Source organism: Hypomesus transpacificus, chromosome 13, assembly GCF_021917145.1.
Source record: "Hypomesus transpacificus isolate Combined female chromosome 13, fHypTra1, whole genome shotgun sequence".
Classification (NCBI taxonomy): domain Eukaryota; kingdom Metazoa; phylum Chordata; class Actinopteri; order Osmeriformes; family Osmeridae; genus Hypomesus; species Hypomesus transpacificus.
The window spans coordinates 11,495,298-11,511,348 of record NC_061072.1 but is presented as its reverse complement, the minus strand read 5'-3'; the positions used below and the strand labels follow the sequence as shown (position 1 = coordinate 11,511,348).

General features: G+C 42.5%; 1 protein-coding gene across 4 annotated transcripts in view; it reads right to left on the bottom strand.

Moving 5' to 3' along the window:
• Positions 1 to 7,094, bottom strand: part of exoc6 (exocyst complex component 6) — a 30,355-nt gene extending 23,261 nt beyond the window's left edge. For 2 of the 4 annotated variants that reach the window (XM_047032056.1, XM_047032058.1), the window contains exon 1: positions 6,897 to 7,094. In XM_047032056.1, coding sequence (XP_046888012.1) covers positions 6,897 to 7,021 — 125 coding nt within the window. In that variant the 5' untranslated portion in view covers positions 7,022 to 7,094. Of the gene's footprint in view, positions 1 to 6,183; positions 6,330 to 6,896 lie in introns of those variants that run through there. The other 2 variants (XM_047032057.1, XM_047032059.1) reach the window with 1 other exon arrangement.
• Positions 7,095 to 16,051: the final 8,957 nt, after the last annotated feature.

The following is a 16,051-nucleotide window of genomic DNA, read 5'->3' as shown; positions in this document are numbered from 1 at the left end:
GGTTGGATCAAACAAAGGTGGGAAGGTGACTCTGGTAATTTGTGATCCTACAGCACCCCCTGTTGGACAGTCTATCAAGTAGCACAGCAAAGTCCAGAGAAAATTGTGCTGTACATAGATAGATTTAGATTACTACATCACCCTTATTGACTTCAGACCTACACTCTGAGACCTAAACATTAAACCTTTAGCCTAGGACATAGGGCTGGGCGATATGGGTAAAAAATTAACACAATATTTATATTTCCATTCGATAAAGATAATTAAGACGATAAACCACAGATCAGTAGTAGTAGCAAAATAAGTATCTTTCTCAACTTTTTCCCTACACTCGGCATAAAGTTCAGGCAGCGAGGTGTGAGAGATCAGTTTGCGGCCAGGGAGCACGTACCTGGGGTCAAGTAACTTAAGCTTTAAAAAAACTTGCTTTTATCAACACCTTGGCGCAAACTCACACTTTCTGCATGTTCCAACGAGTGATTTTGCTTCAGGTGGTAAAAAAGGTTTGTTGTATTACCAGACTTGGTAGCACCTGTTTGTTTACCACACAATTTGCACCGAACATTACTCTGCTCTTTGTCGGATTTCAAAAAGCCAAACCACTTCCAAATAACTGAGGAAGACAAACCCTTTTTATCAAGAACTTCTTCATTGGAAGTTGCTCCCTCGCCATGGCTATCGCTGCCACTGTTTTCGGCAATAAGACACATTTTCTGCGGTTAACATTAGCTACTCCACTCGAGGTGCTCAGTGTATTTTAGTAAGCGTAGGCTACCATTTATCCGCAACTTCCTGCTGCATCACAGAAATTAAATAGACTGCTGTTCCTAATTATTCTCTATCGACATTGTCGATATTATTGAAAATGAATTAATGTTACGATATCTTTATTGAGGGAAGTCATTACTTCGATAAATCGATTAAAAAAAAATAGCCCTACTAGGACAACACGGATAGAAGCTTGTAAGTCAACAGCAGTAGGCTAAATTACTACATCATCCTAACTATCAACGTTATCAGCACAGGTAGGCTGGTATGGTGCAATACAATAAGTTCGTTTGTTTCTCTATCTATAGCTAACTGGCTGTACTGTTTTATGGAAATGGAGGGCAATAGAAATACAGGTGGCCATCCACTCCAACAAACACTGGCCAACACTCCCACTGAAAACGGTTGTCCTAGAATAGCACAGTTGGCCAAGCAGGTGTCTGCGCCAGTCCAAAGTGTGCGATAGTTGAACGGAATTCATTTTATCAGAAAATATCTAGTTTCCTGATTACTGCTTCCAGTTTGTTCACTGGGTCATGGATCAGACTCACCACATGAGTACTCAGCATGGGCCATGGTCACTCACGGGCCAACCACAGATTTAGGCTGGAGAAACAGGCTCATGTTCACACAGACTAACCCCAGTCATACACATTGCAGACAGATCCAGGCTACTAGACTAGTCACACAGGATAGCCAGGTCTAGAAGCTACACACCCTTATGCCTCACCCTACTGCAAATCTGATGTACAAAAAAAAAATGATGACACCTTATACTAGTTTTACTTCAGCAATGTCCTTCAGTATGTTTTCAATGTGGTTGGCTTTGCAGTTTACTAGTATCACCCAGTTTGTCTCTGGGTTGACTCCTGTGCAGCTCTACTGCCCATGGTTAGAGATTAGGCCATCTGTGGAGATAAACCTGGACAATGGCCCCGATTGTTTATTACAGTAAAACACTTTGGAACTACCTCCACACAGTATTTACACAAAGGTGAAAAATCATATTTACAGACCGAAGACTTCAGTATTGCCAGAACAATAAAGAATCGTTATGGAAAACCAAAACTGGAGGTTTGAGGAACAGACGTTTCAAATGTGTGACTTTATAAACTCAGAGAACTATGATAACAGTATTGCCAGAACAATAAAGAATCGTTATGGAAAACCAAAACTGGAGGTTTGAGGACAGACGTTTCAAATGTGTGACTTTATAAACTCAGAGAACTATGATAACAGTAAGGCACAAGTGGGCTATGCAAATCATTTTTCCAGTCTAGGTCAATCGACGTTCAAATTCAAAAACAAGGAGCAGATGTGTAAACATCTCAGAGGTCTCACAGCAGTCCACAACTGCTGTGACAACATTACAACACAGTGTCACAAAGGTGAAAGTTTGTGTGTTGCTTCACATTGTCCTCGTCCTCACATTTGCCTACATTTCCCAGCAAGCATTAGGCTTCATGACGGCTAAGTAAAATGAGACGGAACTAAGAGGCAAAGTAAAGGGTAGCTGTGTGTGAGAGCATATGACCTATGTCACAAACATATGGGCAACACTGACAACAAGACCTTGACTAGTTACCCCGAAGATGTGGATCGGATCACAAATGTGGGAGGTGGTTAACCCAATTTTCCAGTAAAATATGTTATTCTTTGGAAGGAAATCAGGAAGGATATGAACACACTTGGTTGTGACGCACCGTCATAAGGTTATCTAACACTAACGCTAAGAGATTGATTAATAAAGCTCTTTAGAATGAGTGTGTCATTTTCTCCACGTTGCAACAGAGACGTCCTGTGCTCTGCTTTCACCCCAGAGGAAACACAAACACACTAGAGAGAAGCACGGGCTCACCATACTGTGATTGGTGAGCCCGTGCCCGTTGCCATGCACACACATGATGGAAAGACAGAGGCTGGGAAGTTTAAACTACCCCTTTAGCTACCAGGTAAGTCTTGGCAGTCCCCATCAGTCTGACTCTTCATTGCAGCCTTCCAGTACCTGTCAGGTCATACTTATCTATTTTATTATTGGTGGAGAGGTATACAATGAGAGACCCAGAGCCAGGTTACTAGATATCCAAGGAGTAGAGACCTTCGCCTTGGGCCACAGAGGACTTCCTAACAATGCAGGAGTCATGAGAATGGTGGGTGTCAACCAGGGAAAAACACTCCATCTCAAACACAACCGGCTGCTCGTGATTATGATGCAAAGACATATCCTGCCCAGCAATGGTGGGAGGGAGAGTGAGAGAATGAGAAATAGAGAGAGGTAGAGGAGATAGTGAGAGTGAGAGTGAGAGTGAGAGTGAGAGAGAGAGAGAGAGAGAGAGAGAGAGAGAGGAGAGAAAGAGAGACAGCAGGTGCTTCCTGTAGGCTGAGGGGAAGCTAAGGGACATGGGGGAGTGAGGGAAGGGAGGGAGGATGGAGGAAGTGTGAGAGAGGAAGGGGGAGAAAAAGACAGAGAGGGGAGTGTGTGTGTGCATAGGTAAAAAGGCAACATTGGTTTTAAAGAAGCGAGAGTGGGCAAGAAAAACAAGGAGAGAGGGGAAGGATCAATGTGAGAAAGCCTCCTTTGACCTGCACACTAAAGCAGGAGAGCCAGAGCCACAGCCTCTGAGCACCTGCTAGCAGTCTAATGTTAGGTTCCACCTCTAGCTGTTAGTTCCTGACGTCTCGAGGACAAGGGCTGGCCCCGAGTTTGTTTTGCAAAGCGGTGGATGACTCACATCAGGTCACAAACACAGTAGCGACCTCGGACAGAATGAGACCTCACAACACCCTGCCCCACAAGGCCTGGACAGAGGATAAATCTTAACTCTCCCAAGCATCCCTCCTCTGGTTTCCCCTTCGTCGTCAGCCTTAGCACTGATCGAGAGAAGAGGGAGCAAGGAGAGGAGCCTCCGCACTCAGACAGTGATTCATGAAAAGAGTGTGACAGAGCATGTCGCCATTAGCAACAACCGTCTGTCCACGAGACACACCAATTAGGATCCAGAACACGCCGCATCAATGGATGCTCCTGCTAACACATTGAGTGTTGTTATTGATAACATAGTCATAGTGGGTCTCCTTCTGTCAGTGGCTTTCCTTACTGGCCTCAGTGCAGCCACTGGAATACCATGACACTCATTATTAAAGCTCAAATTGAACAGTGGTTTTACCTCAGAAACATGACGCACTATGCCTTTCTTGTATTTTCCTTGGTTCAGATGTTTTATATTTCAACATGGTTGTCCAGACAGCTTATGCAGTAGACTAAATGTAGCCCACACACTGAGCACATGCTGACAACCCTATACCAGGGTGTGCATGTTTGAATTACATTGTTCACGGTACCCGAGTTAACCTAGTAAACTATCTCCAGGCTCATTGGGCTACTCCTTAACCTTTGGTCTACTATAGGATCCAGGAGTATTGTTCTCCTCTACTTATGCCATTCATTTTCCAGAGGGAGGAAAGGGCTCAGCACAATGTTTCTATTCACTTTGCTTCCTATGGCATGGGTCAACACTCAATAATATGCAGTAAGCACACACACACACATACCAATAAAACACATAGGCCTAGTAGGCTACTTCTGGTGCCCTGTTGAGTGCAAGGTCAGCCACGTCCATCAGGACCTTCCATCACATTGACCCTAATCCACATCTCATATCACATTATTTCTGTCTCTGTCTGTGTCACTCTGTCTCTCTGTCTCTCTCTTTCTCTCTCTCTAACTCACCCGCTCACTCACTCACTCACTCACTCACTCACACACACTCACACACTGCAGCAATCAGCAGCGCCCATTCTCCCCTATGAGTTTCCTCTTTCCTGTTGTTTAGGCCAAGCAGTGGCAACAGACGCAGCCAAGCAGAGGGTTGAGTCTTCCTGTACGCATGCTGCCCTGTGCGCCTGCCAGGGGAGATAAAGGGGAAACTGGTGTTGAATGACTAAACAATAACAAGCTAGAATAACCAAGGCCCATCTCTGGACTATATAGTCTGGGCCCTGTTTGAATAGCACACTTGACAGCGTATCCTTCCTTCCTTCCTTCCTTCTTCCCTTCCAGGGGGTAGAAATGTATCTTGAACATGAGGGGAGGATTAAATGCAAGAGTCCCACTGCCCTGCTTTCACCTATGTCAGGCGAGTGACTAGAGAGCGGTTTATTGTACTCTTTTGCACACATTGTAATGGTTTGTACTAGCCTTGCAGTTGACCACAGGAGAATAACCCTTTATGTCAAATTGACAGGATGAAGAGCTATAAAGTAGCCAAAAGAGACATGTATACAGTCAGCATGTGGAACCACAGTCTAGATGTAGAACTACTAGCTACATACATTTCTGATTTATTTATTCCCATTCCGTGGGGTTCTGTTTACGCCTTTTTAAATGCATTTGTCCTCAGGGAACCTATCTCAACCACAGCAGCAAATATTAATCCACATTGGGAAGTGCCCTGTCCGACCTAGTCTATATTTTGAAGAGCTACTGGCGTAGGTTTTTGTAGGAATGTGGCTCGGCCTGGAAGCATACCTGTCATACTTGACAGCCACTGTAGCTGAGATTGGTGTCCCCAGGGCATACCGTCACTGCTCTCCTCTGCTCTGTTGAGCTAAAAGATATCATCGCCTATGGGCATGTGCTACAGGGATGGGGTGGGGTTGAGGAGCATTCTGTAGCATCATCACCGATCGAGGCATCTGCCAGTCACCGTCCAATTTAGCTACGGTGCTAGTGATAGCTACATAGCCGTTAGCTTGTGCCCCAGGTGGAAAGCTAGGCTGGTTAGCTTGTACAAATAGAATCTACAGTACCCTTATAACAGCTCCAATAACTACTTAGCCTACTTTGTTTTACACACTATCAGAATTAAGCATTAGCTGGGTAACCAGAATTCCAATTATAATGCAAGCCAAACTAATCACCCTACGCTTGCCTCTAACGACCATTCATTGTTGAAGACGGATAACGCTAGCTGGCTTTTAACTAGTCTAGCTCGCTGGTTCTTTACGTTGGCTAGCTTTCTAACTAGCTAGCTATCTAGCCTAGCTCATATTAACAACCTTGCACCAGGCAGAATTAGCTAGCTATCTACACAGCCACACCCACTTAATGATGTTTACATTTCTGACAGCTGCCATCCATTGTCACTAAAGACCAGAAGTAAGAGTACCACACAACCTAAGGTGTATTGTGGTCACAATGTTGGACCAGTAAAAACAACAGGTTTATCCTTTTGGCTGTTTAGCATCTGCCGGCCCTTATAAAGAATTGGTATATTCCAGCTTGCTAGCGAGCAAGCTAGGTTAGCTAGCTAGACGCTAACCAGCTAGCTTTTAAAAATGTATTGGCGTGTACCGAAATTCGACACCTAAAAAATGATATTGAAATGGAATTAATTATAAGACACATTTCCATACCGAAGAGTAGGACCAACACAGGCTGTGTCGGTGCTCTCAATTTCTTGCAAAATTCGTTCGTGCTCCGTTATACACTCCAAGGTTTCATTCTCCGCCATGTTGGTTGTATTCTTCACGGTGACACTGCGGGGAAAGAGGCTAGGTCCACAGTCCACCGGTAGGGGGTGTTTAGGCACCTGCCGCAGTGCCAACCCCTGTGTATGGGAATGTTTTACTCAACGCCTCACAGTTGAATAAATGATATGGGCTACGTGTGCTTACAGAGTATATTTATCTCATATTGTAGATGTCATATTGTAACTACATGTGAGAGAGAGGAATTGAAGAAAGGCCACACATAGGCCTACATTTAATATAATGGATTCCAAGTCCAGTATCAGATAATTATGTAAAGCTTGGAAAGATAAATGACTATTGACAGGTTTAGCCCTCAGTTACTGTACACTAAGTCAGTCCAGTAGTGTAGCCAAGTTGTGCGATAATACTTGTCTGTTAGCTCGAGCAGGACAGGTATACAATTGAAGTAATGTGCTGATTACCAAATAATATCCAGATTCCATAGGATTGCAAGGCTGCAAATGAATAGCATTTTGTAAAACGGGTAGGTGAGGAGAATTTATCCAAATGTGTTATGCCAAACTTAAAACATGTATATTTATAATTGGATTAAAATTGAAGTGGTCAAAAGCTTATTTAAATTTGTTTGAAAATACCTTAAAGTGGTTCCCAGGGGCAAGTCCACTGACTCAAGTTCAGTTAAAACATTTCCATAAACTTTGTCCTCTCTTCCTTCTTCTTCAGGAACATTTGGTAAAGGCTTCTCTTTGTCGCTGGCCATTTCGTTATTTTAGAGTTTGATTTAGGTGTGCTGTGTCTTTGGTGTGTGTATTTGTATGTAGATGTCTGTCTGTGGCCGAGTTATTCCGAAATCCAGGCAACAGATCTACTAAGGTCAGCAGAAAAAGTTGGCTAAGAGGAAAAGGATGACCTTATGATCCGCAGAACTTTGCATCCAACAAAACTGACATAATTGCTTTTTTTGTTAAACATTGCCTTGCAAACATCCATTTTACAAGCCAAAGAATGTTATAGTGCATTTCCGATCTACATCATTATAACTATGAATGTGAATTGCATGTGAACTTCTTTCAAATATCCAGTGCTGTATGTCCATGTAGTGTGACTTTCCGAATAGTTTTGAACACTGAGATATCAAGTGGACTGTGCAATACTGATCCATTGGTACACACAGAATTTTGACCAGTTAGGCTCCCAAATATATGCTTTTGCTGGTTAAGATATAAGTCTATATTTCACTGGTGTGTGCAACAAACACAATGTAAGACTACCAACTCCCTATCAACTGAATGCACATCTCTCTAATCAATAGAGTTTTCTTCTAAAGTATGAATTATGTGCTGCAATCAGATTTCTCTTAGCCATATGCTGATGTTATTCAATCCAGTGTGAACAAACATAATGTAAATGTACATATGGCTAAATGCACTGTTCTCCATTATGAAAATAACCCACTGTACTCCCTGTTAGTGGCTGGGTGTAGTGGCTAGTTGATAATATACTCCTAAAAAAACTATTTCTTATGAGTTTCCTTATTGCTCAGACAAAAACAAGAAGTGGTTCATGATTGCACACAGACACACGCACAACAACACAGACACACACACACCAGTTTAGGGAACAAGTCTCAGGCTCAGGAACAGCTCCAGCTGGCTGGATGGATGGATGGATGGGTGGTTGGATGGCATGGTGCACCCCGCCTGTTCAGTGGACACTTCCCCTGCTTCCCTCTGAGGGGATTTATCAAACGGATACAGCCAGTGTCAGCCAAGCCTTCACATCAGTGAGAAGAAACCCACTACCCAGATAGACGAACAACAGGAGTGGAGAGAGAGTCATGATTGGTTGCCACTAGGGACCTTCTCAGTGTACGGCTGGGCCATTCTTTCCTCCATGTGCACTTCCTGTCCTTGATCTGACAGCTTCCTTTGTCACTTCTCCCCCCCAACACACACACACACACACACACACACAGTGAAAGGGGTGTCAACAGCCCTTGGTGAAACGATTGACCTCATGTATATTTTTATCTGTCCATGACATCAATTGGGGAATTACTGTGGTAGCTAAACATATGCACATCCAGACCGAATAGTTCAAAGTGAGGCTTGAACTTTGCTCCACTGTGTTACAGACCATGACATGTCAAACCACCTTTGTGACATTGACATCCAGACTGATCTTTTTTCTTTCCTGCTGTTTTCCAAGATAAAAGTACAACATTTGGACCAAAAAAAATCAGGATTGATGAGTCAACTTCAAATAACCTGGAAAACCCAATACTTTCTGGTAAATAACTCTCATGGTGTCTGTCTGGAGACATTATCTCACTAGAGAAGGAAACACTGACTCCCCATTCCCACCTACGCTGCTAAGCACAAATCAATGAAACGGTCAAAGATGAAACAAACCTTATGCTATAAGCAGACAGAGAGAACCCTAGTGCTAATCAGAGCTGTTATTTGACAGAAGGATAAGACTAGAGATCTCTGTGTTTACATAGACTTTTAGTTTGGGAGTAATTGTGTTTCCTGTCAATCCTCACAGATTAGATTAGTATGGTTAAAGCACAGCTGGAGAGGGGGTTAACCCATGGAATCAATAGCTCTGCTTTGAAAACTACAAAGAATCTGGTAATGTGAATGTAATGTTTTTGGAGTAGCTGATAACCATTTCTGTGCTAGGTTTGTATCAAAATCTCAGTAGTAACTTTAGCTTTGTCCTGCAGAGGGCACCCAAAGCATCAATATTCTCACTGTTCCACCAATCTCTCTCTCCCTCTCTCTGTCTCACTCAGCTGTGACTTATGTGTTCAATGCCGGGGGTCGGTCTCTGTTGAGTTTTTTCTGAGAGGAATGGTTGAGACCCTCAAGGGGTTCTTTTCGTTGTCTGCCCATCAGACATAGACGGCTATGGCTCTGCACACAAAACCCTTTCAGAGGCTCTTTGCTCCCCTCACAGCCAGCTAAGTGGGTAAGAGGACCAGGACATGTTAAGATGGATGTGTACATATTCTCTTGTCCACCGTGTCTCTATGTAAGGAGGTCAAGGACAACATAGTAAGATTTATAATATGGAAAGTAAGCTCATTCTATTTAAACCAGAGAACTACACAAGTTGCATGAAACTCAGTTACACTGATTACTATGCAAACAACACCAGCATATGCAAGATGTCTGCAGCAACAGGTAACATTTCAATAAACCAACATTTTCAAACAATTTGTTTACTTTTTAGGCTTTGTGCTACGTCTTAAAAAAATGAACTAAAGACAAAACTGAAAACGACAAAAAGCCAATGCTTTTTGTTTCCTCTTATGTGCTTGCACATTTGTCTGTGAGTAAATGTGTGTGTGTGTCTGTGCATGTTAGATTAACCTATATAGTCTGTCATTGTTGTGAAATGATCCTGCTGCCATGGCTGGCTGCTGTAGCGTTCATTTAGAAAGGGGAAGTGAAAAGTCTCTCTCTGAAATCTTACTGACACACTCTCCCACACACAAACACACATGCAGACACACATACAGACTCCTCCACAAACCAGTGTTCCAGTGAGCCCTGGCACAGCAAGAATATGTCACCCTCTGATAACCCTTGTTTTCATACATCAAAACATGCAATAAGTGATAACAAATCCTGTGGGCCTTGCCATTTGATGAGCACCAGTAACAAATATTCCTCTCTGTCTCCCTCTTTTTGTCTGTCTGTCTGTGTGTGTGTGTGTCATGCAATCTGATCATGTGATGAAGCCCTAAACAAACTAAGACTGGGAGGAAGTGATAAACAGAACTTCCTGTCGCAAGCTGCCCAAGATAACGCTTTACCAGGGCAGAGTGAGGCAAGATTTTGAGACCAATGAGACTGTTGAGTGCCGTTGCCCACCAGGGAATATAAATAAATGCATGACATATGTGTGTTTTCATAAATACATAATTATATGTCTCAAAGGTCGTGTGTTTGAGAATATAATAATGTATGCAAATAGCTGGAGAGACAAAGTGTGTGTGTCTGTGTGTCTGTGAGAGGCAAGAGGACTGATTTCAGCATGTCTGCTGAGTAGTAGACTAGGATTAGTTTGAGGGCCCCTTGTCCACCTCCGATGGTCATGCTGTCTGATTGTGTCAGCCATGTTGGTCACCTGACGGAACACTCTATAACCACTCAGCATAGTGTCATGTACGATGTGCTGACCAGGCTGAAATTGAAGTTACTTCTGTGGAACCAACACTAGCCTGGCCAGTCAATTACTTAACCTGGAACGAATATGACATATGAAATGTCTTGACAGCACCATCAGAAAGATGCAAAGGAATATCACATCACACATTATCTTATCACATTACACAGACAACAATATTGATCATTCTTACTAAACACTTAACAGTGTTTAGTAAGTGTGCAGTCTACAGGCTAAACTATGCTGATGCTGACGTAGATATGATGCATAATAAATTGAGTAATAGGCCTACAGCTCAGACAGTGATAGAGTTGATAACACTTCTCAAGTTCAACTGACAGCCTACTAAGAGATGTGTGATAGAAATCCCAGTACACCAGGCTGAATTTCACACACACTCATGACACAGCTATTTTTAAATCTCTCTGTAAATCTACATGTGCTTCCACACATGCACTCAAACACGCGAGCACACGCAAAACCCACACACACACAGCCTCTCCTCAGCAAGGTTCATGGCCCACTAAAACTTTATTAACAGCGGTATCTTCACTCAACTCAATTGTCTGGTCACCTCCTCAGCCACATAGGGGAAGAGAAAAGGGAAACATTTTAACCATTTGCCCTCCTCTCCTGCTGTCCCCATTGAGAGAAATCTAGCGCTGCGTCGCCCGCCTTCCCTGCATTCCTCTGCTCGCAATTAAGGGTGTTTCCTCACATTTTCATCTTTGTTTTCACAGTTCTCCGTGGGCCAAAGGGGAAGCAAAACAAATTAGTAGCCATTGTTCAGGGCCCTAAGCTCTCCCAATAACAGTATTTGTGGAAACATACATGTAAGAATAACTTCCTGAGTGGGGGAAATTAATAGGCTGTGTCGTGAGTAGATAGTCATCCTGTCCGAGAACTTTACCGGGCCACTCCGACACAAGGCCTTGAAGCTCATCTCTCTCCAACATTGACCCCTGCACCCCCCCCCCCCCCCCCCCCCCCCCCCAAAAGAAAAACACACACACTCACAGACAAAGACACTTGCACATGTTCACACATCCACACACAAGTAGAGAAACACAAAAAGGCAAGTAGAACACACACACACATGCACATGTCATCAACACACAGTGCTGGTACATCCCGTTGCCGCTGAGAGAAGCAGGAAAAACTGATGGTGAGTCAGACCCCCTCAATCGACAATGCAGAGGGCCTGAAAACAGGATATGTGCTACATGCTCAACTGGTCCTTGTTACTCCACTGAACTACACACCGGCCAAATGGACAACTGGAGAAGGACCTAATCAAGTATCGGCGAAGAAATGGCGAAGCGGCTAGACAAAGACATTTACTGATCTTTTGGAGTAAACTGTAGTGCTTTCCAAATCACAATAGAGGAGCATGCTTAAAAAAAATATAGCTTTAATTGTTCAGTTTGTTGACCATCCAACCAGCTCTAACTCAAGAAGCCTCCCATACCTTGGCTTTGAGAAACTGCTGTGGTCTGGTAAATCGAGAGCTCTTCTGCAGCCAGTAGAGGAGATCAGTCAAACAGAGCAAGCCAAAGAGGAGACTCCAGATCCAGCCCCATTATCAGCCCTCCTCTCACCTGACAAGTGCTGTCCTTATTTGTTTAACCCCAGGGTCAGAGTTTTAGTTTTCAGGTAACTGAAACAGCGCTTCAGTTCTTTTCTCTCTCTCTCTCTCTCTCTCTCTCTCTCTCTCTCTCTCTCTCTCTCTCTCTCTCTCTCTCTCTCTCTTTCTCTCTCTCTATCTCTTTCTCTTTCTCTTTTCTCTCTCTCCAAGAAACTTGTGAGGACAGAAAGAATCATTTAGGGTTTCAAACAGAACGTTATGCATCTGACAATGGTTCCATATGGAACATCTATTCAGAGGTTTCTTCCACTGAGACAATAGATAGATCAATAGGTGATTCTATATAGCAGCCTTTTTCAGTGTAGTTGAACAGTGGCTTATATTGATTTACTACTCCTCACTAGACCAACTTTCAACTTTCAGCCTCAACGAACACATAAGGGAGTGCTTTGAAACTCTCATTACCCCTGAGTTTGTTTTACAAGGGGTTCTGTTGACTTAAGTGGTAAAAATCAATGGCTTGACCATAACAACAACACAATCTGTCATAAAAAAAGCCCAGTAGCAATCAATTGAGCATTTTAACTAGTCAATTTGGTGTGTTGTCTCAGTGTGCTGATAAGAATGTCTATCCACTGTATAGCTGACACAATAAGCAGCTAGTGGTGTCCTCCTCCACAAAGACTGGTCTGGGCTGATAAGATTCTAATCACGTCTTTTGATCCACCTCACCCAGAATTCCACAGCTCTTCTGTCTGAAGGGGTGGCACTCGACAGTAGAGGCTTTGTTCAGATTAGAAAAGAATACAACTTTAAAATTAAAGATTTATGATTTCAGGTCTTAATGTACTTTGTCATAGGCGTCTGTGTCTAGAACTCGTTACCGATGTAGCTTTGTCTGGTTTCCTGTTCCCATAAGAAACTCTGGGACATACTGGCTTGTGATTAGACAGACACTTCCCACAAGCACATATAGACTGACTTGTTCCTGATGATGTAATAAATAGCAAGTCATGTTAATGACTTGACAGTGAAAATCGAACTCATCTACAAAAATTGAATGATGCACAGGTGTAATTCAGTTAAATTGGCTAATCTGTGGAGTATAGAACATCACCCGCCTGACCCTCTATTGAAAGACCTTGTATGAAATCAGTAACAGGTCTAACCGTGCCCAACCCTCCAGTAAAGTACAGGGAAGTATGGTCTCATTCATTAACAATTTATCAGCCAGGGGAAGGGAGGAGGTAGGGGTGTAGGTGGACATGAGTTAATGTGTTGGTATAATTGAACGACTGTGGAATGTGACAGTGGCAACTGCCTCGCCTGTTGACCTTGGATAAATGGACACCATTATCTTTCCCACGGCAGTTGATAAATTAATGAGAAGACACTGTTTGCATTGATACTGTATCTTTCTGGGCTCCTTTATTTTCCTTCTCCAAATTTTTAGCTGATGGCTCGTTCGTGACACAAAGTCAACCAGTCAAATTAATGAGCGTCAGTTTGTGTGCAACCCGACGGTGCCATTACCTGTACTAAAGCCTGGTTATAAATCTGAGACCACCACTGAGACGTTGTCCAGTGGACCCCCATTTTACCGCACTATCTGCTTAATCATTGCATGGGGGACTAAATGTTAAATTAGCCGTGAAGTCGTTTGCTCGGAAAGATAGCAAACAGTGGCTCATCTGGCTGGTGTGCTGAGGTCCAAAACCGCTTCTTAACTTAAGGTTTAGGGTTATTATCTCAGAGATAGATGACCCTTGCCCTTAGTGCTTTTAACCAAGCGTGTTTGGCTGATGGTAGATTGAAGGAGATGTGATTCTAGGAGTCCTCTGAACTCAACAGTTTCCAACGTCATCTTGGTAATGTGATTATGGAACAATCTGACCATGACTACTGTGTGCCTATGTGTTTAAAACAATAGTTATTATATGACAAGACACATAAGGATATATTCTATGTGCTTCTGGTTTTGATCTTGCTGACTTACATTATTTTGAAAAGACATTAATAGAGCCACTTATGGTCTCCATCTGAAATTGTGGACTCTTAAGGCACATCATGGTCTATCTGTCCTGTTAGCAGGAGATAGCAACTGTTGGATCTCTATCAAACAGTGGATGTGATGTTTATGCAGGTTGACTCCAGCACTTTAATCATAGCTTGCTAAAAGGAACAAACAACCATTAGGAACTAAAGCCCCCCTTTGTCACTACAGCCTCGAGTGATTGGAGTTTTAAAACCTCAAGATAGGAGCATGCACAGTTTTTAACTGATATCATTTTAGAATTATGATAGCAGAGCAATAATGTAGGTCTAACTGAAAACATGCTCTCACGGCATCTAGTCAATTAGAAGTTATCTTTTAAACAATTACATCAACGTTCATGGCCTAAGCCTGCGTAACCATCTTAGTGATTTAGTCAATATTAGGCCGGTCGTGGAACCCACTTCCTCTTGAAAGGGATTGTTTAAAGATTAATTCCCAAAACACTAATTCAATGGATCAGGTGCCGTTGAATGCAATGGAAATTTGTCCAGGGCCATAGATTCCTCTGGCTACTATGGAGATATCACTCACAGATTTAGTGTGCACTCAAGTGTGCTATTTGCTTTTCAATTAGGGCAAATCCAAATGGAGATAGGACGTTTTAAAAGTATTCATCTGCTACTTAAATGAGTACAAGATTTTCTGCCTGACTATCCAATTTAGATAGCTCCAGGAAAACGATTACTTGCTCAAACAGGCAGGCTGACAGAATAACAAGCAGAGATAATAAATAGTTCGGCCCAAATCTTAAAAAAAGGGTAAAAGGGAATGATCATTTTTTTTCCTGACAAATGAGGACTCTCTCTGTCTCTCTGTCTCTCTGTCTCTCTGTCTCTCTGTCTCTCTCTCTCTCTCTCTCTCTCTCTCTCTGTCTCTCTCTCTCTCTCACACACACACACACACGTTGTCTCTCTCTGTCTATATCTCCACTATCACCTAAGTTCTCTCTTTTTTCATTTTTAATGAAATGAATGTCCAGATATCATTACACAGTGATTTTGTTGTGTTTCCTTTACTCACAAATGTGTCAATGTTGTGTGTAAAAAATGCAGGTTTTCAATTTAAGTAATTTAGTTATTTAATATATTACACCTATAGAGAAACCATGTGTACAAAAAACATCTGCTTGGTTTTCCCGAGTAGCCAACCAGCATCCTCCTCCATTGGCTGAGATAAAGATACCTACGCTGCCATGTCTATGTTGTATGTTGGTCCTTGAGTATAGAAATATGAACCTACTTCCCTGCTGTCTGTTCTGGCACTTTGGAACCTGGAGCTATCCAGAGAATGGTTCCTCCACTGTCCAACTAGTGTGCTCTCTCTCTCCAGTGTTGATTTTACAAAGCACAATTTGTGAACCATTACACAATCGCGGTAGGATCTGTGTGCATACTATTGGTTTTGGGAATAGTCTTGTATGTTTAAGGCCATTGAACTCTAAGAGTGACCATACAGTTGAAATATTTATCACACACTCTCAGGACCGAATTATTTGGAGTTCTCACAATCATTAACATCCTGCTTGCCGAAAACTCTCCTCTTTCTGCTAAATGATAACCCATTTGAAGTTTTTGTTTGTTTTTCTGCTAAATGATAACCCATTCGAAGTTCGATTCGCTGTTATTTGAGTCAAAGACAAGAGCAATGTTGTTATAGGGCATAGGCCACACGGAATCATGCTGTAACCAGCTTTCAACAGATGATTGTTTCCAGTAGACCTATGAAGTTGGTCAGAACGATTATTTTAATTTTTTATACAGTGGCATACCGGTGAATGGACTGAAAGGAAGTTATGAAATACTCATGTTTCCAGACAAGTTGTGAAGTGTCAAAATGAAGGCGTAAAACGCAACGCGTTGATAATAACACTTATTAATCGTTTCGTAATATCAGAAAACCCTGTTAAATAATCTGGCACCATCATCTGAAATGCAACATGGGAAAGAAGAAAGACCTTAACGGTTAGCCATCTT